Genomic DNA, 24,901 nt, shown 5'->3' with positions numbered 1-24,901 from the left:
GTAAAATCTTTGCATGGTTAAAAGTCCTATTGGGTGAAAAGGATGGGGATATGACCACAAACATTATATACAAGGATGTACTTCGAAAGGTGCAATAATGTGCATTGCTTTCTTTGCGAAGATGTGGTTATTGTGATGACCATGTGGGGACACTGGTCTCATATATGTGAATTGCTCTTCATGCCATATTTGGTTAGCATATACTCTTTTGGAAGTGAATTAATTGTTGTATTTCACTATTTATTTGACTTTTCTAGATGTCTACCCTAGAATGGTACTATTACCCAACTTTTGACTATCAAAAGGAGCTACAATGCACATTGCGCGCAGTGACAAGTGATGATATCATAAGAAGGACACTTCCAAGAGTCGTTGAGCGTTTATATGATGATGTTAATATTGACATCAAGCTTCTAGTTTTTATTAAAGTTGTACATTGTGGATACATGCAATGTTTTTGGGTGCATATGTATGAGGTTGACCATAAGAAAAGGTTTCAACGCTCTCAAACTAATAAGATACTAAGGCATTGATTTAAGTATGGGTTCAAGGATTTGGGCTGCTTGGTGACATTGCATCAACGTTTGACAGTACTTACTACATGGTTCACAAATGTTCGACCAAGCATTATTATTGTTGGAATGAAATAGTCTTTATTAGTTGTTTCACATACTTAATATTATGATTTTTGTTCCAATGCAGGTGCTAAAGAGAGAGGTAAGACTATTGCATCACCCAAGCGATTACCAACAAAAATTGTGGGATCGTTCCCTGCTTCGCCTTCACATGTTTTGAGAAAGGATGAAGATTTTGCTAATGATTTCTCGAAGAAGATGAAACTTTGTTTCTATTAGGCATCTTGGAGGCATTGTCTTTTTTTTGTTAGCAATAGCCATTTGCCTGTGGTGCTTGGAAACAATCAGGTGTCTTATAACTTCTATAAAGCATTGTACTTGACTATCACTTTCACAATGATGAATACAATATCATGATGCTTTTCTCTTTCAGTTAGTGTCATTGTTAGTGTCTTTATGAGTCCAAGCTTCCATCTTGGAATCTAATTCACTTGTGTAACAGTTGTCTACTCATTGTCCATATCAACATGAATTTCTTTATCTTCCAACCTCCATAGCTCCTACCATGATCTAGATCTGACATTTTAACATGGTATCAGAGCTCAGCTGAGCGTGGCATAACTCTTCTCTCTGCTATTTCAATCCCTCTTAACCTCAGGTTAGCTCAAATCCAGCTCATGGTTCCATTTCTCACTTCCATCTCCACTTGACCTTGTGGCAGCCATAGCAAAAAAAGCACCTGCCTGACTTTGAGCTTTTGGATCTCTCAAACCAGATCATATCTCTTCAAGCTCTCTTTTGGAGATCTCTCCCTTGACTCCTTGGGTAATTTTCTGTCACTTCAAGCACTGACATTGCCCTGGTTATAGCTCAACATTAACGTCACCATAGGGCAACTGAAGCTCTACCTCTAAGCTTTCTCCAGCTAAGAGGGTTCCCTAAATGATCTCCTGTATGAGCTGACATTTAAGAAAAACTAGTCGAGTATAGAAACCCTAACTATGGACTCCATAGCCATTGACCTTCAAGGTCATAAAACCTTTCATTTTCTTACTCCTCTCAGTCCATGGAAGACTCTATCACTCTAGTCTTACTAAGCACTTAATATCTAGCAAAGCATCACACTAAATCAACAAGCAAGAAGATGATCAAGCATCAACATTCGTCATTGAGTTCCAAGATAGTATTTTTTAAAATACTCATGTAATGTTGCTAAACACTAATTATCATGTGTCTCTTAACACATTGAAGTACAACTCTTTTGCTGGTTGATTTGCTACTGATAAAAAATGATAGAGCTCAAACAAATAGAAAAGTTCAATGGAGAAGGCTTCCATGCATGGAAGGAAAAGACCGTGTACCACCTCATGAGGAAAGACCTGGTGATGTAGATGGTGGGAAAGAAGATTCAGAAAGCGAGATTCTTGTGGTAGCTCCACCAAAACCAAAGAATGGAAGAAGATGAATAACAAGGCACTAGACATCATTGCCTGGGGACTAAGTGATGATGTGCTACATCATATCTTTGGCATCAAAGATGCTAGAACTGCTTGGGAGGAACTGAACAGAATCTTTGGTACCCAAGCAAATAATTCAAATGTAAAATTACTCATGCAGTTTTATAAATTGGATATAAAAGATAATACTTCTATGACCATACACATTAACAAGTTCAAGAGCCTAAAAACCTAGCTTGCAACTCTTAAGAAGAATATTGATGAAGATGAAGCAATAGTCGTACTGCTTGCAAGTGTAAATAAGGATCCATATAAGAATCTTGTGTCCCGCTTAAGTAATGTTCCAAGTCTCTCACTTAAAGATATTGAGCACTCACTACTTGATGGAGAAAGCAAAGTTAAAAGCAAGGATGCCAAGGAATACACCACCAACAACAGTCTCTTGTACACCAAGGACACTTATGGAGCAACAGGCCATAGTCGAGGACTCAACACTAACAACAACAAGGATCGGATTATATGTCATTACTATGGCAAGACTGGCCATACAATCAGTGAATGTTTTCACAAGAAAAGAGCACAACAAATGCATAATGATCACCACCAGAACTAGTTCATGAATGAAGAAGAAGAAGAAGATGCTTCTGCTACCATCAACAACTCTAACAGATTGTTCTAAAGAATTTTCATTGTATCTTTCATATGTTTTTCCTATAGTTGATCTCTATTTTTTCCTTTTAGTGGATTTGCTCTGTAAAAACCCTTGCCAAAGATGTAAAGTTTCAAGCTTTAACTTAGTGGCTGCCTATGAGCTAGTCATCCAGGCCATGTCACCATGTGGGGGGGGGCAAAATCCAACAAGTGTAGAGACTCATCATTTGAGGGGGGGTGTTGAGAAATAGATAAATGATGTATGCTCCAGGAAGAGATGTCCCGAATCACATCTGCACAGTGAGGAGAGTGGAACAACCCAACTTCTATAAAGCATTGTACTTGACTATCACTTTCACAATGATGAATACAATATCGTGATGCTTTCCTCTTTTAGTTAGTGTCATTGTCAATCCAATATACAAGATTGTCTTTATGAGTCCAAGATTCCATCTTGGAGCCTAATTCACTTGTGTAACAGTTGTCTACTCATTGTCCATGTCAACATGAGTTTAGTCTTCATATTCCAACCTCCATAGCTCCTGCCATACTCTAGATCCAACATTTTAACAAGTTGTAGGGGGCTATCATTGTCTCACGAACATGCCATGATTAAGTGTACGGATTAATTCTTACTCATGCCATATAAATCCACACACCATGCAAACGCACCCTTAACAAGACATCCTCGAGCCAACCATGAGAACACACCCTTGCCATGTTATCATAGAGCCTTCCAGAAAATATGCCATTTCATTGCCTACATCATCAATGATGTCATCATGGAACATTCTAGAAGATCTTTAGCTGCCTTCCAACACCTATGAAAGGAGGGATCGTTATAGAGCTCCTCCGTCTTGCCAATGCCAGTCTTGGGAGCTCAAGGAGTCGACACCTCCAAGTAAGTAACTTCGAGTTCCAGTTCTAGTTCTTGTCTAGTCATGGTATCTATTCTTGTCTTTTCATCTCGATTGAGGAAGATTTTGTAATTTTGATATCTTGTATCCATACCTATGGTCTCAGGTTGTGGAATCCTTCTTTTCCTATCGAGTCTTATTGTCTATACCTACAGTCCCAAGTTATGGGATTTTCCATATTTTGTTAAGTTATCATTGTACCTTGTGCCCCAACATGGGATTATATTGTAATCAGAATTCTTGTAACAAATCTTGCATCTAGTCTAGTCTCTCGAGCACAGTCTAGTGCTCCCATAACAATTTGGCAAGATTACTTTCTAGCCCTACTGAGCACCATGGAGGTCACCCTTGAAAGAATCATGGCCTCCCTTCGAAACCTCCAACAATAAATTCAAGACTTGAATGAATGACAAGCGCAACTTCAAATAGAACACCCTATGTATTTAGGCCATGTGCTTCAAAGGATGCAATACCAGATTCGAGACTTGTAAAACAACATAGGAAGTGATCAAATGATTTTGCGTGTTTATCAACCCCCAACAAGAAAACCCAAGATTAACATGCCAGAGAAGTCTAATAATGACCATTCAAAGTTCAAGGGATTCCTGCAATAAGTAAAGCTCTATATCCACATCCAATTAGATAGGTATCTAGATGATGCTTCTAAGGTGGGATTCGTTGGGACTTTGCTTTATGATCAAGCTTTATCATGGTTCGTCCCAATCTTGGAAAAGAATATGCTAGTACTTTATAACTATGAGGCATTTCTTTGCAAGCTCACTTTCACATTTGGAGATGCAAACATTGGTTGAGTAGCAGAAACAAAACTTCGGAAGCTATGACAATGTAATTGCCTTGCCTCTACTTATGTATATGAATTTAGGCAATTAATCTATGACCTTACTTGACATGAGGAGTATTTTATCAACCAATTTAGATGGGCTCTTCAAGATGACATCAAGGACCTCATGCTCACTATGCCTTAGATGGCATGAGGAGTATTTTATCAACCAATTTAGATGGGGTCTTCGAGATGACATCAAGGACCTCATGCTTACTATGCCCTTAGATGGCACGAGGAGTATTTTATCAACCAATTTAGATGGGGTCTTCGAGATGACATCAAGGACCTCATGCTCACTATGCTTGAGGTAAAAACACTCAACGATTATATTATGCAAGCCATCCATTGTGATAATAAATTGTTCGAGAGGAAGCAAGAAAAGCAAGAAGAATTAAGGCCTTGCCAATGGAACCCAGCCCCAATCAGAGACCAAGCCCAAACCAATGCAAATAGATAATACCAAATTCTAGTCCTTGACCCCACAAGATAAGCAAAGATGAAGAGAGAATCATCTATGCCTATATTGTGGAAACCTTGGACACATGGCCCTAAATTGCCCAAATAAGATAACAAGGACCCTAAAGGTTGCCGCCACTATCCTCAAGCAGGAAAATGACGATGTTCAGTTGTAAATGAGGCCGTACGGCCGGACCTTGATATAAGAAAGGGTCTCTTGATCCTAGCCACACCCATGGAAACTTTCATTGTCATAGTCCAAATGATCTTCCGAGAAAGATTTATTCCCTCGAAGTCCCGGTCAACTCTGGGGCCTCTGCATGTTTCATTAATGATGGCTTTGTGAATAGATACCATATTCTAGTACTCCAAAAGACCAATCTTGGAACAGTTAAAGTTGTAGATGGAAGATCCCTAGCATCTAGAGATACTAACAAGGAAACCCGACCACTCATGGTACCTCTTGGCGATCATAAATCTCATGTATGCTTTAATGTCATATCCAATTCCGCAAATCCAATCATCCTTGGGATGCCTTGGCAAAAGAAACACAACCTAGAAATTGATTGGGTTAAGCAAAAGATTACACGTTGTGGAATTTAAGGAAAGTTAGTATATCTAGGAGCCAAAGCCTTTATGCACATAGCAAGGTAGGAATCGACCTACATGATATATCATATACCAACTCAAGAAACTAGTAATGATAAATCGATACAAGCATTATGTGAACCAGCATCGTCTCCAACATCTAGCATACAAAGTTGATGATAAAGTATGGTTACTCAGGCATAACCTCCAAACAACAAGGCCCTCCACCAAGCTAGACCACTAGAGATTTGAGCCCTTCACTATCATAGCCTAAATCAACCCAATTGCTTATCGATCCACCCAGTCTTCCATGTTTCCTTACTCAAGCCATACCATAGCTCACCACTAACGGGGAAGAGATCTAATCCCCTACCACCTGTCCAAATCGAAGATCATGAAGAATTTGAGGTTGAGCATGTCTTAGACTCAAGGATCTCTCAAGGTTGATTGGAATACCTTGTTCACCTTGAAGGATATGTCATCAATGATTGCACTTGGGAACCTGCAAAATATCTCCAAAGAGCATCTCTCAAAGTTAAAGAATTTCACAAGAGGAATCCAACAAAACTTGGACCAAACCACCAAGTTGCTCCTCATGGAACTCATCGCTAAAGGAGGGGCTGGTATCACGAACATGCCATGATCAAGTGTATGGATTAATTCTCACTCATGCCATATGAATCTACACTCCATGCAAATGCACAATTAACATGACACCTTGAGCCAACCATGCGAACCCACCCTCGCCATGTCATCATAGAAACAGTCTTGGGAGCTTGAGGAGTCGAGACCTCCAAATAAGTAATTTCAAGTTCTAGTTCTAGTTCTTGTCAGTAACTTCGAGTTCTAGTTCTAGTTCTTGTCTATTCATGGTATCTAGTTTTGTCTTGTCTTTCATTATAATCCTATTGTCTTGTCACCTTGTAATCTCATAGTACGAGATCTTGTCTAGTACTACCTTGTATATTGTTCATCCCCGTCAAGGGAGATCTTGTAATTCTAATGTATTGTATCCATACCTACGGTCTTGGGTTATGGGATCCTTCATATCCTATCAAGTCTTGTTGTCTATACCTACAATATCGGGTTGTGGGATTTTTTGTATCTTGTTAGCATTATACCTTGTGCCCTATGTGGGATTATCTTGTAATCAGAATTCTTGTAATAAATATTGCATCTAGTCTAGTCTCTTGAGCATAGTCTAATGCTCCCATAACAACCACCATTGAAATTGAGGTGAGGGAAGCTTTAGTGACATATCATTGCCACGCAGGAAAAATATAACATGCCCTCTACCATGATAGCTCATGTACGCAGGTTATGAGTTTGCTGTTGCATGCGTGCCTCTGAAGCATCTGAGAGAGAGAGAGAGAGAGAGAGAGAGAGAGAGAGAGAGAGAGAGAGAGAGAGAGAGAGAGAGAGAGAGAGAGAGAGAGAGAGAGAGAGAGAGAGAGAGAGGTCTCACAAACAACTGTAGATGAGACTTTTCTCTCGTGTAATATGCAATAAAGAAGGGACATATGCTTTGTTTTCTAATCTAGATTGCATATATTATTTTCAATACAGTTTGCTTTTTCGTTGTTTTTATGCGAAGGGATTTTATAATGCCTTTTTATTGAAAAATAAACAAACAATGTGTGCCTCTGTAGCATCTAAGAGAGAGAGAGGCCTCACAAACAATTGCACATAATTTCTCATGCAAGATGTAATAAAGAAGTGACATATGCTCAGTTTTCTAATCTAGATTGCATATACTATTTTCAATACCATTTGTTTTGTTTGTTGTTTTTATGTGAAGGGATTTTATAAGGCCTTTTTTTGAAAAATGAACAAATAGATTTGGGAGTAATGCACACTTGCCATGTAGGTTAGGTTTTAGGTATGTGAAGTTCCTAAGTATAAATTAAAAGTATAGAAATAGTAAAGAAGTATAAATATAGAGTGTTGTGAGGACCACCTGTAAGTGGTCTCACTGGCATGTCAAGGCCATTAAATTGCATTGAATGTTGGGAGGTCTGCTTTTAATTGCATGTTAAGGCCATTAAACTACATTGAATGTTGGGAGGTCTCCTACTCTCATAAAAATTTACTTAACCGGCCTCCTTTTCATATCCCTTAAATTCAACCGGAAACTTCTCTAATTTACTTTCACGCAAGTAAATTTATATAGTATATAGGGTAAAGGGGCCAATAAAGTAGCGCCCTCCAAAAGGAAAACACACCCCACCCTAATTGAGTGACAATTTTACAAGAAAGATGTGGCTTTTTAGCCACTTACCAATATTTAAAAATTACAAATGAGTTTAACTTAAGTCAAATAATTGAGCCACGTAAATTTTTTTATATTTTAGATTTTGTAAAACCCTAAAGCAATGCATCCTCAAGTGTCACTCTATTGGCCCCTCACTGTCCCTATTTTATGAACCTTTCATTTGTCACCAAGGCTATTTGATAAAAATATCAAAATATCCTAATATTTTTTCTTTAAACTCTATACAATATAAATAATTTGACTATTAAAAAATATTTATACAACTCACTCGAAAAAAAAAATTACATTAGAGGATTGTTAGATGACCTTTACCCACACTATAGTGTGGGGGGGCATGCTAGGGCGGGGCTTTAGACATTGCAGTTTGCACGATTTATCCGTAGAAGTATAAATAATTTGTAATACGAGATCATGATTCTTAATATGTAATACCAGGTCATCGTCGCCATCATCGTTCATCACCAACGCACCATGGCTTCTCTTCGTCGGCTGTCGCTCAGTTTCACGAGCAGGAAAGCGAGCATGTTTACAGCTAGTCACACCAGGTTGCATGAAATCACAGCTCTTCCTCGTCCTTTGGACAGACGATCGTTGTTCATGGAAACCAGTTCAACCGAGAATCGGCAAGTGCTCCTGGAGAAGTTCACAGGCTCGGATTCAGGTACCGATCTCTTATCACGCCGGAAAACGCGGCTACTCACGCACATAACTCGTTGTGCAGTATTGATTATCGAATAATAGAGGAGACCAGGCTGAGTAGAGCAAAACATCTGGCACTGGATTCCTCAGTATACGGCTGGTTTACATCAAGGTCGGCGGACTGACAAGCTTCCTGAGATGCATGTCTTTTCGCCTTTGTTCACAACAAAAAATTATTTTCTAATAAGATATCTGAAACTTCCACTTAGGATCCAACTTGCACATGAGACATGACAACCCTTGTTTTAACCTTGAAGTACCCTTAGTGCATTTGCATTAAGTCACCTCACAAATACAGTGACCAATACTACAAGCACTCATCTAGATGTCTAAGGATGTCATACTTGTGACAAATACTACAAGTGCTCATCTAGATGTCTAAGGATGTAATACTTCCCTTGGGAAAAATGACTCTTTAATGAATGTAATGACTCCTAAGTAGCTCATCTAGATGTCTAAGGATGTAATATTTCCCCTCTTATGAATGATTTTTATCCTTAGCAATATCCTTTGGAATGAAGTGGGAAAAATGACTCTTTAATGAATGTATTGACTCCTTAGTAGCTTCCATCTCTAGGCAAATTTTCCGTCCGACTAAATACTCGGGATAAATGGTTCAATGGGATTGTTTAGTTCTATGGTCAAGAGCCAATTTGGGTTCAAATGAAACATAACGAGCACTATCCTCGAGATGTAGAACTTCCTTATCTATCAATTTACTTGTCCTAGTCGTTCTTTCAAATGACTCACATGGAACGTTGAGTGAACTTGGATATTTGGAGATAAACTAAGCTCATAGGACACTTTGCTTATCTTTTTGGTAATTTGGAAAGTGAAAATAGTTTATAGTACTTTATAGTACTTGCCAGTAGTTATTGAATCAAAGCTCTTTGGGACTTTAAGGTAAATCCATATGCCCTTCTAAAGCTTAAGAGGAGTATGATTTGGTTTGCATAAAATGTGGCACAATCGTGGGCCGTTTGAATGCTTTCCCTTATAATCATCAATATCTCTTGCATATTATGCAGAAAGTCAACAATGGATTGCATTTTCACCCACTTGAGCTCAAGGCAATTGGTAGTTTTGGCTCATAACCATATATTAATATAAACGGGTTATATACAGTAGTTGAATGCTTAGCACTATTTGAAACTCAATCTGAGGAAGGTAACACATCCAATCGGATTGTCTATGGGAGATATATGCATGCACTATATCCTTCCTAATTGAGTCGTCCTCTTGGTTTGTCCATTAGTCTTAAGATGTTTCGAGGACGACATGGAGAATTGGGTCTCTAACTTATGGAAGACTGTTTGCTATTGAAACCAACCTTCCTCCTCGGATAGGGTGGTAAAATAACCTGATTTAGCACTAATTACAGTAAGCATAAAATTTGCAAATTGAAAATGCATACTTTACCCCTTTAATCTTGAACATTGGATACGTTGTTAGTCCCAAAATTGGCGTCTCTTGCGCTATTTCTTTAGTTTATATTACAAATGAAAGGAGTACAACTGAGATCCTTTAATCTCCTTTGCTAATCCAAGTGTTTCTTATTGTCAAAACTGACCACTAAGCTTTCAAACCAATTCGCTCCTTGGTTTGTTTCGGCCTTTACTCTGCTTCTTGAAAGACAAATCTAGCCCCAAATTTGATATTCGTTGATTGGCTCAAGATGCATGCTTAGAAGTGACTTGAATTCGAGTAGTTGAAATTGATAAATTTCAGGGAGATTCAAGAGGTCAGTTAGCCAATATCACATTTGGGGCTGAATTTGTCTTTCAAGGAGTAGGGTGACAGCTAATCCCCAAGCAAACCAAAGGGCAAATTGGTTTGGAGACTTGTTGGTCAATTTTGACAATAAGAGATACTTGGATTAGTGAAGGAGATCAGAGGATCTCAGTTTTACTCCTTCCATTTGCAATATAAGATAAAGAAATACTGAAAGGAGCACTAATTTTGGGGTTAATAGGGAGTCCAATGTCCAAGATTAAAGTGACAAAGTGTACATTTTCAGTTTGTGTGAATTTTATGCTTGCTGTAATTAGTGCTAAATCAGGTTATTTACAACCCTATTCAAGAAGAAAGGCTGGTTTCATGGTTCCATTGCCAAGATACCATAAACTCCCTAGCATTGGTAGACTCGAGATACTTGATTGAAGGTTAGAAGCTTTGGTCTAATGCTGAAATTGTATTCAACTGAGTATTACAGCAAGAATGTCTTCAGATTGTGAGATGGGATCAAGCAAGGATAATATCTCTCAATCTGAAAATTCACAAAGTGTTGGGAAAAATGCAATGTTTGATCTCGGACAAGGCAGGGAGCATAGGCAACAAGCTGAGAATGCGGGAATTGGATAAGAGGTGGGTTTTTCTAGGTCTCTTGAAGTTGATTACCAACAAGAGGAAGAGAAATTTGATGATTAGTATACATATCAGTTGAGGACAACAAATGAAATGTTAATGCAATTGGTAAATGATCCTTAGTTCATATGCTTTTTAAACCCTTAAAGGAGGGCAGCAAAGGCAAGAAGAGAAAATCATCTTCAAGAGGTTCAGGACAACAAGTTACACTGAAGGAAGAGCCAATACAGTAGCATGATGTTCCAAATGTGGGCAGTAAGCGTAAGCAAATGATGCTAGTGGGGCAATTGATGCGTAGCAAGGTCAACTTGAAAGTGCCAATCCAATGCTTTTTGGACAGTAAGGCATGTGTGCAATGATGGGGCAACTAGGGTACTTTGGTGGTGGCACTAGTTTCCATGCTTTGGTGGATTAGGGACCGCATACGTGGATGTATGGCACAACTCCTTATGGTATGCAGCAACCAATGTATGGTGTGCAAGGCCCAATGCATTAGGATATGGTTGGTAATATGTATAACCCCATATATAGTAATGTTGGCATGAGCTTGGGGCACAAAGTGGTAAGTTTGACAACATATATATTTAGCTCACTGTGTTTGGGACTCACAGTATTAATGCTGGTTATGCAAATGCTCCGTATAGTGTTGGCCATGAGAAAAAGTACAGCTAGTAATACATGCAATGTTTCGAAAAATATATCTTGGTACGGCTATAGTATGCAAATTCCCATGCATGGTCATATTGCAATGGTCCTAAGTATGCAAACAAGAATGTTTCCTAATACATCTAGTGCTCCTAGCATGTTAGGTACACACGAGGGGCTAGTCAACTGGATGCAATGTTGCATATTAGTTAAGTTGGAATTGTAGCAGTGTGAAAGTATAAAGCATTGCGATGCTTAAGGGAAAGATAGACCTATAACCTTCGAGGTTTGAGGCAAGTAAAATTAGAGGTAAAGTTTCCATATTCTTCTTTGTGAAGCTTCTGTAAAGAAATACTTTGACATAGAAACACAAATAACAATCGTACGACAAAGCACAGACTGATAAAAGAACTCAGTTAGGGTTAGAGTAACTCAGAGACCATGAATACAGAAAATAATTGAAGTGATGTAACTGCTGAATATATAATGCTCATGTAGCAAATACACTATGCAGTGAATGAATACTGAACCTCGAACTTGTGTATCTCAAGGATCAGGGTAGGGGTAATGAGTTGGAGAGTGTGTCGTACTTTGAATAGATCCCGAATCGCAACAAGGCAGCCTTCGGATGTTGAACACCAGCAAATGCAGTAGTGAGAAGTTGGATATGATGCACATAGTAGTGAGGAGTGAGAAAGACTAAAAACACAGGCTATAGGAGAGAGAAAGACTAAAAACGTAGGCACAATAGCCTGCAAGAGAGAGAAAGACTAAAAATGCAGGCAGGACAGGCTGTAGGAGATAGAAAATTGCTGAACGCAGGCTGGACAGCTTGGCAACAGCTTGCAGAAGCTGGGCGACAGTTGGAGGAGAGAGAAAATTGCCAAACGCAGGCTGCAGATGATGTGGCAGGTAGTACAGTAGCAGGTTTGTGTAGGAATAGGAGTTGCCTGGCTAGGATCAGCTCCAAACTGCAAGAAGAGGGCTGGAAATCAGGCACCAATTGATGTAGACAGCAATTGGTAGCTTCGGTTGAGACATCCTCCGCGAATGGGATGTGGGCAGCAAGCTGAAACACCTGAAATCTGCAAAAATGAGATTGAGGGCTGAATGGAGGGCAGCATACGTATTTATAGAAAGTTTGGGCCCTCCCAAGTGGGTTTGTGCTTATGCGACACAAAAACACTCTAGGATCGTGTTTCTTTTAAATAAACAAGGTTTCTTCATTAATTAAGCAAGTTTTGGGGCTGTTTAAGTAAAGCTAATGTATGTTTAGTTGAACAGCTTCAGCATTGTTTCAGCAATAGATGCAAAATGGATGGAATAGGATGACGTGGCAGACCATTCTTAGTTGTTGCAGCTTTACCTAGATGCCTTTCAGTTAGAGTTGACTTTAGTTCGAGCTCAATTAGGTTCAATAGAGCAGGGATTTGGAGTATTGCTTGAAGCTCAAGGGGGGGAGGTAGCACTTCCACTCCTCCAGTTGTGGACAGCTCTGGTATGTAGTGGATCTCGGATGTATCAAGCATGCATCCAAGATACTGTGTGGATAGTATGTCTGCCATGAGGTCACTACTCAGTGTAGTAGTCACTGTGAGATGTATGCAGATGAGTATGAGTTTCACTCCGGCACTAAATCTATACTTTTGTATTAGTTTATGATTAGTTTGGCATGAGTTTTTGCCTTAGTTTTGAGAGAAAAATTCTGATGAGTTTCAGCTTAGTTTTTGACCAGTTTGAGAATCGTTTATGTTCACTTTTGGGATTAGTTTTGCATCAGTTCTTGCATTAGTTACTGTTCTGCAATTAGTTTGTGATCAGTTAGAACAGTTAAGAAACATGAGTTATTTATGCATCCAATGGATTTCTAGCAATAGTCCTGGACTGATTTTTAGTTTTATGTTATATATATGCTGGTCGGAAATTTTCAGCAAGTTTGGGACATATAGCATGGTTGGACAACAATGATTAATGTTGTGACTGTGATGCCTTTTGGAAATTCCAGTGCAGTATGCTTTTCCTTTGGCACAATGTAGTGCAATCGAGGATGATTACAAAGATTTCAAGGGGGTGGTTTGTCATGAGGATGTGAAATTTTATTGCTTTGCTTAGCATTTGATTAAAAGTTAATCAAATGTGCTAATGTGACTTGCACATGAGGGGTGCAAGTTAATTATTTCACAGTGTGGCACCCAAGACCCTGAGATATTAGTTGGTGCCAAAGGCAAAAGTTGTAATAGGTTATGCTTGATAGTTACTAGGTGGTACCCAGTGTCAGATTTTGAAGGGAGTGAGCTTTGAAGTGGAAGTATGGAGTAGTGGAAGCAAAAGCTATGGTGGAAGGAGCAAGAGCAAGAGAGAGAGTCACAAGATGTGGAAACTTTAATAGTCACAATGTGTGACCAACTTTCCCTTTATTCAAATGCCACTGAAAGAATAAAAAATGAAGTGACAGTAATATACGTCCGCCACCTATAGTGTAGGTGTGCGGATATGCGGGTGTTGAGAAACCCTTTACCCTTCATCCACAGTTTGTGTTTTTTGTGTTTCTGTGTTTTGCATTTAGGGTTTGTAGCCCCAAAAAGGGACGCCACCCTAGATAGACTGTGCTTATTTATAGGCCACTCATTCATTCCTTACAACTGATCCTTCAGTCTGTCACTCTTCCTCTCTCTTTATTAGTCTTCTGACACTCTCTTCCATTATCTCTCTCTCTCTCTCCTCTCCTACCATCATCTCCACACTCTCTTGGTTCCAGCCTTCATCTCTAGTTGGCTGCGTTTATGGTGGTAGTGTGCTCCTCTTCAGCTGGTGTCTATCCTTCATTGTTGGTGACATCTTTTGTGCTTCTACACCTTGCGTTTGGAGTCCACACTCTCTTGGCGTCATCCTCCACCATTCTAGCGGTTCCATCTTCTTGTGTTTGGTTGCTAGGGAAGTTCCTCACCACCTAGTGTCTCTCTTCAATGAGCGTCACCTTCATCAGAGGTAGTTGCACCTTGCGTTTGGTTCTTGGCTGCTTCTCACCCTTCTGATGTCACTCCACAGCTAGCATTTTACTCCCAAAGACTGTCTTCATCTATGTTTTCAGCATTTGGCTCATCCTCACCACCTGGCGTTACTCCTAGCAGCTGGCGTCACCTCATCATTGCATTTGCAGACGGAGGCTTCATCGGTTGTCTCCCTACTCGTAGGTACCACTCTTCATCCTTGTGTTTGCAGATTTAGAGGCTCCTCACCCTTCGATTGCAGTCTCCCTACTCTAGGTGACACCTCATCTTGCGTTTGTAGACTCAGAGGCTTCTTTGGCAGTCTTCTTGCACTCTAGGGTTTCCTTTGTGCTACGGCACCCTTGTATCGGATTCACTTCATCAGCATGATTCATCTTTCATCATCTTTTGTGTTTCTTTTCTCTCTCAGTGTTTGCTGTGCACACTGTGTTTTCCCTCGCAAACCCTACTGTCTCTCTGGTCACTTAGTCATTTTGACATGATATCAGAGCCGGAGGTGCTTAGAGAGCCACAAAGATCCTGCTCATCAGTGAAGACAAAGATCGGTGGCGGGTTCGGCATCAACATTTGGTTTCTCTATCATTTCCGTTGCACATTGGGAGATATTCTTTTTCTCTCTCCTACCCTCCGTTCTCCAATTTACCACACTGGTACCATGGTGTCTCCACCGACAGATTGCCCTTCTACTGGGTGCTACTACCGAAGACTGTCGACTTTGACCTTTCCTCCCCACCCCCTCAGAGTATATGTATCTCCCACTTGGCACTTCCTGTGCCACCTCTCCTTTTTGGGCCACAGAGATTATTCTGCATCGGCTGTCGAAGTATTATGCTCAAGGCAATAAGCTGCAATCGACGCACACTAAGTCCTTTTGAGCACACGGAGGCTCTAAGACCTTACGAGGCGATAAGCCCTCTTGGAGACCACCCCACTGCGTAGAGGTTTCCCCCACCTACTCCCTGTTACAGTGGCTTCCACGGCCCACATCTCCTCCATAGTGCACTCTCCTAAGAGCCCATGACTGTTCCCTACGCTTGGCTCATCCTGAGACTTCTGCACCACCCTCTTCCACTCAGGTTCGAGAGGCCACTTCTGAGTGCTTTCCGACTTTTTCTTCCGAGCCCTAGATACCTTCTTCGGCATGACCGGCGGCACTTCCTTCGTCATTAGATGCTTCACAGTCCGTGAGCCATGAGTGGTTGGATTCACTTTCACTCTCAAACTGGGATTCAGGGGGATTTTCTTACTTCGCCCTCAAAGGGGAACTTTCAGTTCTTCTTCGGCTTCAGAGGGGGCTCCTACTTCTACTCCTTCAGATTCAGGGAGGGACCCTATGTGCCATGAAGTTCTTCACACACCACTACCTTTCACTTTCAAGGAGTGGCTTTCCTTTGAACAATAATTTCCTCTACTTATACCTAGGATCTAGAGGATCTACCTAGATCGGGGCCCTTGGGTCTTCAACAATGACTTGGTGGCTAGGCCTTCGTATTCCTTCTAGCATGGAGTCACGGAGCTAGTGGCTTCTCTCCCGAGGTTGAGTTTCGGGTACTACAGCTCATCCAGTCTCTTGACTATCTTCAAAGGTCTCATTTTAAGTGGTATTCTCAGATTATAGGGTGGATCTACTTCGTCCCTTGGTGGTCCGCATGGAGCCAACTCCCGAGATTAAGTACCAGCATATCCTTATGTTCGACATTCCTCCTATGCATTGTATGTTTTCATCATCTTTGTACTAGGATGCTTGGGCAAGTGAACAATTTTTCCACGAGGGATACTGTCCAAGTGGCACTTGTTGTATGAGCATTTTTCAGCATGTAGCATTGCATCTCCACCTCACGTTTCTCTTGTTCCCCTTTTTGGGCCTGAGAGGGGGCGTTGAGAACCCTTCACCCTTTATCCGCTACTTGCGTTTTTGCATTTTTACTTTTTTGCATTTTGCATTTAGGGTTTGCAACCCTAAAAAGGGGCGCCACTCTACACAGTCATTTATAGGCCACTCTCTTATTCATTCCTTATGGCTGATCCTTTAGTCCGTCACTCCCACTCTCTCTTCGTCAGTCTTCTGATACTCTCTCGCTCCTCTCCTACCACCATCTCCACAGTCTCCTTGCGCTAGCCTTCATCTCCAATGGCTGCGTTTATGGCGGTAGTGTGCTCCTCTTCAGTTGGCGTCCATTCTCCATTGTTGGCGATAGCATCTTCTATAGTCCTACACCTTGCATTTGGAGTCCCCACTCTCTTGGCGTCAGCATCCACCCTATCTAGCGTAATCCTTTACCCTTTTGGCAAATCCACCTTCTTGTGTTTGGCTGCTAGGGAGATTCCTTACCACCTGGCGTCTCTCTCCAACAATCGTCACCTTCATTAGAGGCAGTTGCACCTTGCGTTTGGTTCCTGGTTGCTTTCCATCCTTTTGACGTCACTCCACAGCTGGCATTTCACTTCCAAAGGCTGTCTTCATCTGCATTTTCAGCATCTGGCTTATCCTTACTACCTGCCGTCACTCTCAGCAGCTGTTGTCACCTCATCAGGCTTGCATTTGCAGATGGAGGCTTCATCAGCTGTCTCCCTGCTCGTAGATACTACTCTTTATCTCTGTGTTTGCAGATTCAGAGGCTCCTCACCCTTCAATGACAGTCTCCCTGCTCCAGGCGACAACTCCTCATCCTACGTTTGGAAACTCAGAGGCTTCTTCGGTAGTCTTCCTGCACTCTAGGGCTTCCTTTATGCTACTACACCCTTGTATCAGATTTACTTCATCAGCATGATTCATCCTTCATCATCTTTTGTGTTTCTCTTCTCTCTTAGTGTTTGCCGTACACACTGTGTTTTCCCTTGCAAGCCCTACTCTCTTTGGTCACTTAGTCATTTTGACAACGGGTATTGTCAGTGTAACTAATACATGGGCGGCTAGTGTAATATTTCCATACAATAAAAGTTAGTTGGTTAGTTTGAAAGTTAGTTAGTCAATTAATAAGTTAGTAAGATTACTAACTAAAGGAAAAAAATAACTAACATTAATAATTAAGGATTTTTATTTAATTAAAAATATATGTTAAAAAAATCGAGAGTCGTAAATCCGATATTTTTCTTGGATTGACAAGGACCGTAGCCATCCTTCACGGAAGTTACAACGTGAACGAGACTTATGAGCTATATTAATCACTAGTATTAATGTGTATAGTTTGGATGGTAAAAAAATATTAGATATTGGACGAAACTAGTATATTTTAGATATTTTAAATATTATCCTAAAAAGATAGCTTCTACCTTTGGTCGCTTGGGTCCTTGTTGAGATTCGGCATCTGCAGTAGCTGATCTTTTCACTCCTGTAGTTGGGGTGCCCACATTGGAGGTGGGCATTGGGGTATGTGCTTGGTTGACTAAGAACTGCACCCATGCCATGAGGTTGATGGCATCGACTATGGTAGGGGTACTTGGCATTGTTGTAATGGTTGGGGTAGTGGGCAAGAGGGTAGGCAGGGTCGGGTAGAGTGTGGCTTTGCCCTTTCCTTTAGGAACGGGTGGAGGTAAGCCTTCTACTACTTGGGGACTGTTTCCCGGCTTGTCCTACCTAGGCGGACTCATTGCTGCTAGTTCCTCCTGCCTGCACTACTGTTGAATGGACATGTGTATAGCTTGTGCCAGGTCCTCCTCTTCTTTCCTTCTTAACTCCTCTTCTTGTTCCGTAGCTCTTTTTGACTCGGCCTTGTAGGCCCTCTTCTTCTTTTCTCTTTATCTCTTCCTCCTGCTTCTTCTTTATTGCCTTCTTTTTAGGCGACTTCGCCTTCCGTTTGCTAGGTTGATTTCTAAAACTGGATATCATTTAAAAGAAAAGACAAGTGATGTTTTAGTAAGTTTTGGAGATTTTATAAAAAGAAAAAAAAAAGAGAGAGATTTGCGAAATCGCGTGCGCCGCGATCGTAGTCTACAGATAGAAAACAATACTTCGAACAGAGAGAAGAAGAAGGAGTGAACTGAGAGCTTTCTAAACAAGTGTCCTGGAGTTTTACCCCTCTTTCGGAGCCAAAGGAACCATCAAATTTATGATTTGAGCATCAGATCACTGATCTTTCCAAGATCCCCCTCCACAAAGAGCTCTTCTCAGCCACAAGCCTTTTCTCTAATTCACTATAAATATGAGGTATGGGGAGGCACAAAAAGCATAAGGAGACCTTGAGAAGCTGCGAGAGAGAGGTAGAGAGAGGGATACCCCTCCAAGAGATTGTGAAGGAGAGCTTGAGAGAGAGAGAGAGAGAGAGAGAGAGAGAGAGAGAGAGAGAGAGAATAGTTACCCCAAGAGTAGAGAGAAGGATACCCCCTCCAAGAGAGAGAGAGAAAGAGAGAGAGGAGTAACCCCGAGAGGTTGCAAGGGAGAGAGTTAGCTCAATTCCCTCTATCTCGATTCTCGACTTAATCATCTTCTCTTACACTCTCCTATCTCGAATTTATTCCGCCTTCTTAATCTCTTGAGTCTACTTGCGGACGATGGCCTCCAAGCGAAGAATGTTGCGTGTGGATAGCAATTCTATAACTAGCAACGAAGCTTCGGGCGAAGGCATCACTGTCAATTCGACTGCGGTTCCGGTCGTAAGTAATGTATTTTTTAAATTGTTAGATGCTTGCTTTGATTCTTGCATGAGATACATTAGGCTCCATACTATGATGTATGAGAATAGGTCATGGGTAGGGATAGACCTCTTCTCACATATTTGAAAGATGGAGTTTACAAAATGCATGTATTAAGGAAAGTTAATTGCACTTAGTTGCGTATGGCTTATTCGTTGATAGAGCAATCGGTCAGGGGTTATGAATAGCATAATCGTAAAAATAATGACATAAAGAATTGTGCATACAAGTATTAATAAAATTTTGTATAGAATCGTTCTTTGATCCCAAGGGGAAGAGCGAATATGCGATGGAATTATTATTGCGTCTATTCTTGTATTGTTTGGGAAAAATACAGTTAGTTTTGTTGGTTGATTGAATAACACTCTAAATGTTTTTCTTTCAATCAACTGATTGTAAATGTTTTTCTTTCAATCAACTGATTATTGCATTGTGATTTGGATAAATATTCCAAGGCTTGTGTTGATGGCAAATGCATGGCAGGGGTCTGTAATGACAAGTTGCCATGGGAATAAATGGATGTTTTCCTAGAAGATGATATTAGGGCTGATTGCCTTGATTATGCTTGATTCTTAATTGGATTAATTAAGGAAGAATATTTTGCATGGGTGGATCATCTCCAAGATCGCACTGTGGATTACCTCGAGAGGGCATTGCTCGATTCACGGGCCGAAGATTGAGTGGTGAAAAGGCCAACCTTGGAAGTTGTGTCTTACTCTCAGGTCGCTCGGGGTCAGTGGAGCTCTGGATACCCCTGACAGAGTCCGGAACGGAGTTGTAGACTGCCGTGAGCCCAACGTCTGGAGGTGTTGGAAGATCCTATTCTAGATAAAGGATGGAAATTTTGGTGCCATGTGATTTGGACCGGGTACTTCTGTCGAACAGAAGGGATACATAATTCTCCTATATGGGCATGAGACAAAGATTAACTTGAAGATAAGTTAAGGAATTTATTTGTCAAAAGGACTGCTTGTTTTGTTTTCGTGTCTGTGTTGTAAATTACGCGAACAAACCCTGTACTCTAAAAGGCTTAATTAATGTCGCACATAAATGTGGTAGGACCTAATTAGAAAACTAAAGCTATCAAGAGAAGCGGGTGGACGGAATTCCCGATGGGTCCGTCCTACGGCAGGGTGCTCCTAGAGAACTGGGAGGCTTCTCACAAGGATTTATCGCCATTCGACTTTAGGTATTGTCAAGTTAAAACTCGATTCACGCCGTTTTAGGGGGATCGAAATGGGACTATGCCCTACGGACAGAGAGGTTGAGCGGTGCATCCCTCTCGTTTCCCATTCTCTTTGAACCAAGTGCGGTATGGATCTGCTTCGGATTGGGTATCTTTGCGTATAGTAGGATGCCCAAAACCCGACGCTAGAATGCTAATAGGAGATCTTGGCCCTAGCAACCCAGATTTCAGGTCGATCCTAGTGGGTTTGGCTGCGGACCTTCCGTTGCGAGGCGGACTCGGGAAACCCTAGGCAACAAACCCCGTGACATTCCATGGGAGTATCGGGCGGCGTCGCTTAGACTCGTCTCTCGATGGACCGCTAAAAGCATTCCTGGACAGCCGGGCACATTATAGCTAGGCATAGGTGCCTTTATCCCTAACAACCTTTCACTTAAAGGCGAATGTGCCTCTAGTGAGGAGAAAATAAGAAAAAAGTGACAGTACAAGTGTACATAAGTACAACAGGATGAGGAAATACGTCATCTCATCCAATGTCCATAAACTTCCTAAGAAAGGCAAAATGCTTTGCTGAGAGGCTTTTAGTGGGTAGATTTGTAAGATTTTGGTCAGTTGAAATCTTGACAAGCTCAATGGACTTGTTCTCAATGACCTCTCAAATAAAGTGGTAACGCACCTTAATGTGCTTTGTCTTCGCATGGAAGATTGGATTCTTGGCCAATTGAATAGCACTCATAAAATCCAAATGTAGTGTAGGGATCACGTTAGTAATGCCAAGGTCTGTCAGTAGACGGGTCTAACCAGAGAGCCTCCTTGTAAGTCTCAGTGGCTGCAACATACTCTGCCTTTGTAGTAGATAGAGCCGTGCATTTTCGCACCTTGGACATCCAAGAAACAATACCTCTAGCAAAGGTGAAGACATAGCCAGAGGTGGACTTCCTACTGTCTGCATGTCTTGCATAATCATATCAGTGTATCCCATGACTCTTATATGCATATAGTTGCTATGCCCTTTAGATACCTCATGATACCCTTCATGGCATCCCAATGCCGTCTGCCAGGTGTAGCCATATAGTATGCTACAACTCCCTCTGCAAATGCTATGTCAAGATGAGTGCCTATCATGGCATATATCAAATTGTCCAATGCGGATACATAAGGGATCTTGGTCATCTTGGCCTTTTGCTCATCAAATTGGAGACAATTGGCCTAACTAACCTTCATGTGAGAAGGTAAAGGACAGCCAATGGACTTAACATTCTACAGATAAAACTGCTCAAGGACCTTTTGGATATACTCCTTATGTGACAAGTAGAGAAGCCCCTGAGAGCAATCACGTATAATGTGCATCCCAAGAATATGTGAGGCCTGTTCCATGTCCTTCATCTCAAAGTTCTTCTTAAGTTTTCAAGTCATCTAACTCATCATGAGCATTCTTAACAATCAACATTCATCCATATAGAGGATCAAAAGCCTAAGGTTGCTATCACGATCCTTTTTCATGTATAAACACAGATTCATATCATTGCGAGAATATCCTTATGAATGGATAAAAGCATTATACTTGTGCCTTGTAACCGATTCACAATGTCCTAGACACCTTCTTCTCCAGTTCCTATGATGTCCTATTAGGCTTCTCCATCATTGGAGGCCCTGAGATGACATTATGGACTCAGTGAGGAGGACGACACTCCACCTTCACCAGATTTCACTAACATGACAGAGGACTTTGAGGAGTACTATCACAATAAGTACGGTGAGGTTTACACCCCTCCTACCAGTTTTGCTACCACATTCGAACCGGTTGGTGAGGTTGGCCACCTCTCCGATCATGGAGGACATACGTGTTAGATTACGGGCACAGATTTCCTGAAAACTGATGGAAGCACGAGAGTTCTTCACCTCCCAGCCACGCCTAGATAAGTGCTGGTCCTCAAGCTTATCTCTTTGCCAGCCGTCAACTTACTGGAGTCCTATTATTTCTGGACTCCCTTAACCTCTAGGCTCCCCTAAACCCCGTTCGGGCGCCCAAGAGCCCGGACGGTCTTTCTCGTGCATGTTCCCCTAAATTTACCTTAATGTAACATTAAATATCCCTTTTAATGTCACATTCCACACTTATGACCTTAATGTGACATTAAATATCCCTTTTAATGTCACATTAATGTCACATTTCCTTCCCCTTAAGAATCGGTGTCGTCCTCGAAAACGATATTTGGAAGGTCTAACTGTAAATCGGGAAACCTTTTCTTTAAAGTACTTACTCGCTCCCATGTTGAGCTTTCTTCTGAACAATCTTTCCACTTAACCAAACATTCTTGATAAATAGTATTCCTCGTTCGTCTATTACGAACATTTAATATTTTTTCTGGTTCATGTGGATTAGATTGGTCATAGAATAACTCCTCAATATCATCATTTAAGATTAGATTATCCAAATCACCCAGCTTCTTCCTTAGTTTGCTTACATGAAAAACTGGATGTATTTTACTACTAGCAGGTAGTTGGAGCTTGTAAGCCAATTCTCCCACCCTTTTAAGTATTATGAAAGGACCACAATACCTTGGTGAAAGCTTTGGACAATGTCCCTTTTTCATAGTTTTAGTTTGTTCAGGCACCTTAAGATAGACCAATTCTCCTTCTTCAAAGGAGATGTCTCTTCGGTGAGGATCGGCATATGCTCTAGCTCGACTTTGAGCCTTTTTAATATTTTCTTGAGCAAATTTTAACATATTATTCATATCCTCCAAAAAGTCTTTAGCTGCCTGAACCTTTTCCTTATGCAGTCCTACTGCTAAAGGAGCTCTGGGTTGAAACCCATACATCAACATAAATGGACTTATATCCAGTGGAAGAATGTTTGGCACTGTTATATGCAAACTCTGCTATCGGTAAATACTCTTCCCAATTAGTTTGCCTTTTACTTACATATGCCCTAAGCATATCTTCAAGAATTTGGTTAACCCTTTCAGTTTGCCCATCAGTTTGCGGATGATCCGCCGTACTCATGCTAAGTTTAGTATCCAATTTCCTAAATACCGCACGCCAAAAATGGCTATCAAATTTTCTATCCCGATCAGAAACTATATTTGCCGGAAGGCCATACAATCGGTATATGTTCTCTACGAACAATCTAGCCAATTCTGGTGTTTTAACATCAGTTGAAGTTGGAATAAACCTAGCCATTTTGGTTAACCTATCCACAATTACCCACACAGAGTCGTGCCCCCTCTGTGTTCTAGGTAAAGCAACAATAAAATCCATGGAGATACTCTCCCATTTTCCCGAAGGAATTTCTAATGGATGGAGAAGTCCTCCCATTTTTAATTTTTCAGCTTTATTAACCTGGCATTTATTACATTTGACCACATAGTCAAGGACGTCCTTATTCATTCCAGGCCAATAGAACTGCCTTTTAATAAGACTATAAGTCTTATTAACTCCTGGATGTCCCGCACTAGGGTTATCATGACACTCAAAGAGTATCTGGCGCCTTATTTCTATATCTTTCGGGACACATACCCTACCCTTGTAGAGTAAATAACCATTATCAATGGTAAAATTCTTCCACTTGAATCCAGTTTGAGCAACCCCTGATGCTCCATTTCCTAGTTGAACATCCTCAGATATTTCTTCCTCAGTAGAAGCACTTTCATTTGGATCCCCATTTTTTATTGCTTCCCATATGTTGGAATATGCCGGATCAACCTGGCATTTCCCTTTTAAAGATTCAAGCAAATTGGAAGTGAACTGAGTAAAACTCAATTCATTAATGATGGGCATTCTGCTGAGTGCATCAGCTACTATATTATACTTTCCTTTTCTATATCTTATTTCATAGTCGAACTCTTGGAGGAGTTCGGCCCATCTGGCTTTACGCCCATGTAAATCTGGTTGATCATTAAGCCACTTAATGCTTTCATGATCCGATAAGATCAAAAGTTTGGCACCATACAAATAATGCCTCCATTTCTTGATTGCATGTACTATTGCATACAGCTCCCTCTCATAAACAGAATAATTCTGTTTTGCACGATCTAATTTATTGCTTTCAAAAGCAACTGGTCGACCTTCTTGTAATAAGACCGCCCCTATTGCCTTGTCACTGGCATCAGCTTCAACCACAAATGGTTTATTGGGATCCACTATTAATAATACTGGAGCTGTAGCAATAGCTACCTTAAGTTTTTGAAAACTTTCATTTTGGTCTGTTCCCCAATTAAAACTTTTCCCTTTCCCTTTAAGTTGGTCTGTCATTGGAACAGCTATTTTGGCATAATCTCGAATGAATCTACGATAAAATCCAGATAAACCTAGGAAGATTTGCAGCTCTTCCAGGTTCCGTGGAGGTGGCCATTCAATAATTGCCCTTACTTTTTTTGGATCCATGTTGATTCCCTCTTTCGAGATTATATGCCCTAAATATTTGACCTCTTGTGGAAAGAATTCACATTTAGTTTTCTTCGCATAAAGGGAATGTGTTCTTAACAGTTGGAATACTAATAATAAGTGTTCCAAATGTTCTTCTCTTAATTTACTAAAGATCAAGATATCATCCAAAAAGACTACTACAAAATGTCCTAGATAGGGCCGTAAAACACTAT

General features: G+C 40.8%; 1 protein-coding gene across 1 annotated transcript in view; it reads left to right on the top strand.

Annotated features, from left to right (window-relative positions):
• The first annotated feature begins 8,122 nt into the window (after positions 1–8,122).
• Positions 8,123–24,901, top strand: part of LOC148011051 (putative enoyl-CoA hydratase 2, mitochondrial) — a 124,315-nt gene continuing 107,536 nt past the window's right edge. Inside the window, exon 1 of the mRNA XM_087671392.1 lies at positions 8,123–8,421. Coding sequence (XP_087527518.1) covers positions 8,232–8,421 — 190 coding nt within the window. The 5' untranslated portion in view covers positions 8,123–8,231. The remainder of the gene's footprint in view (positions 8,422–24,901) is intronic.

Source organism: Lygodium microphyllum, chromosome 29 (genome assembly GCF_053477565.2).
Source record: "Lygodium microphyllum isolate KBCC chromosome 29, Lygodium_microphyllum_v1.1.10, whole genome shotgun sequence".
Taxonomy (NCBI): domain Eukaryota; kingdom Viridiplantae; phylum Streptophyta; class Polypodiopsida; order Schizaeales; family Lygodiaceae; genus Lygodium; species Lygodium microphyllum.
This window is presented reverse-complemented; position numbering and strand designations above follow the sequence as displayed.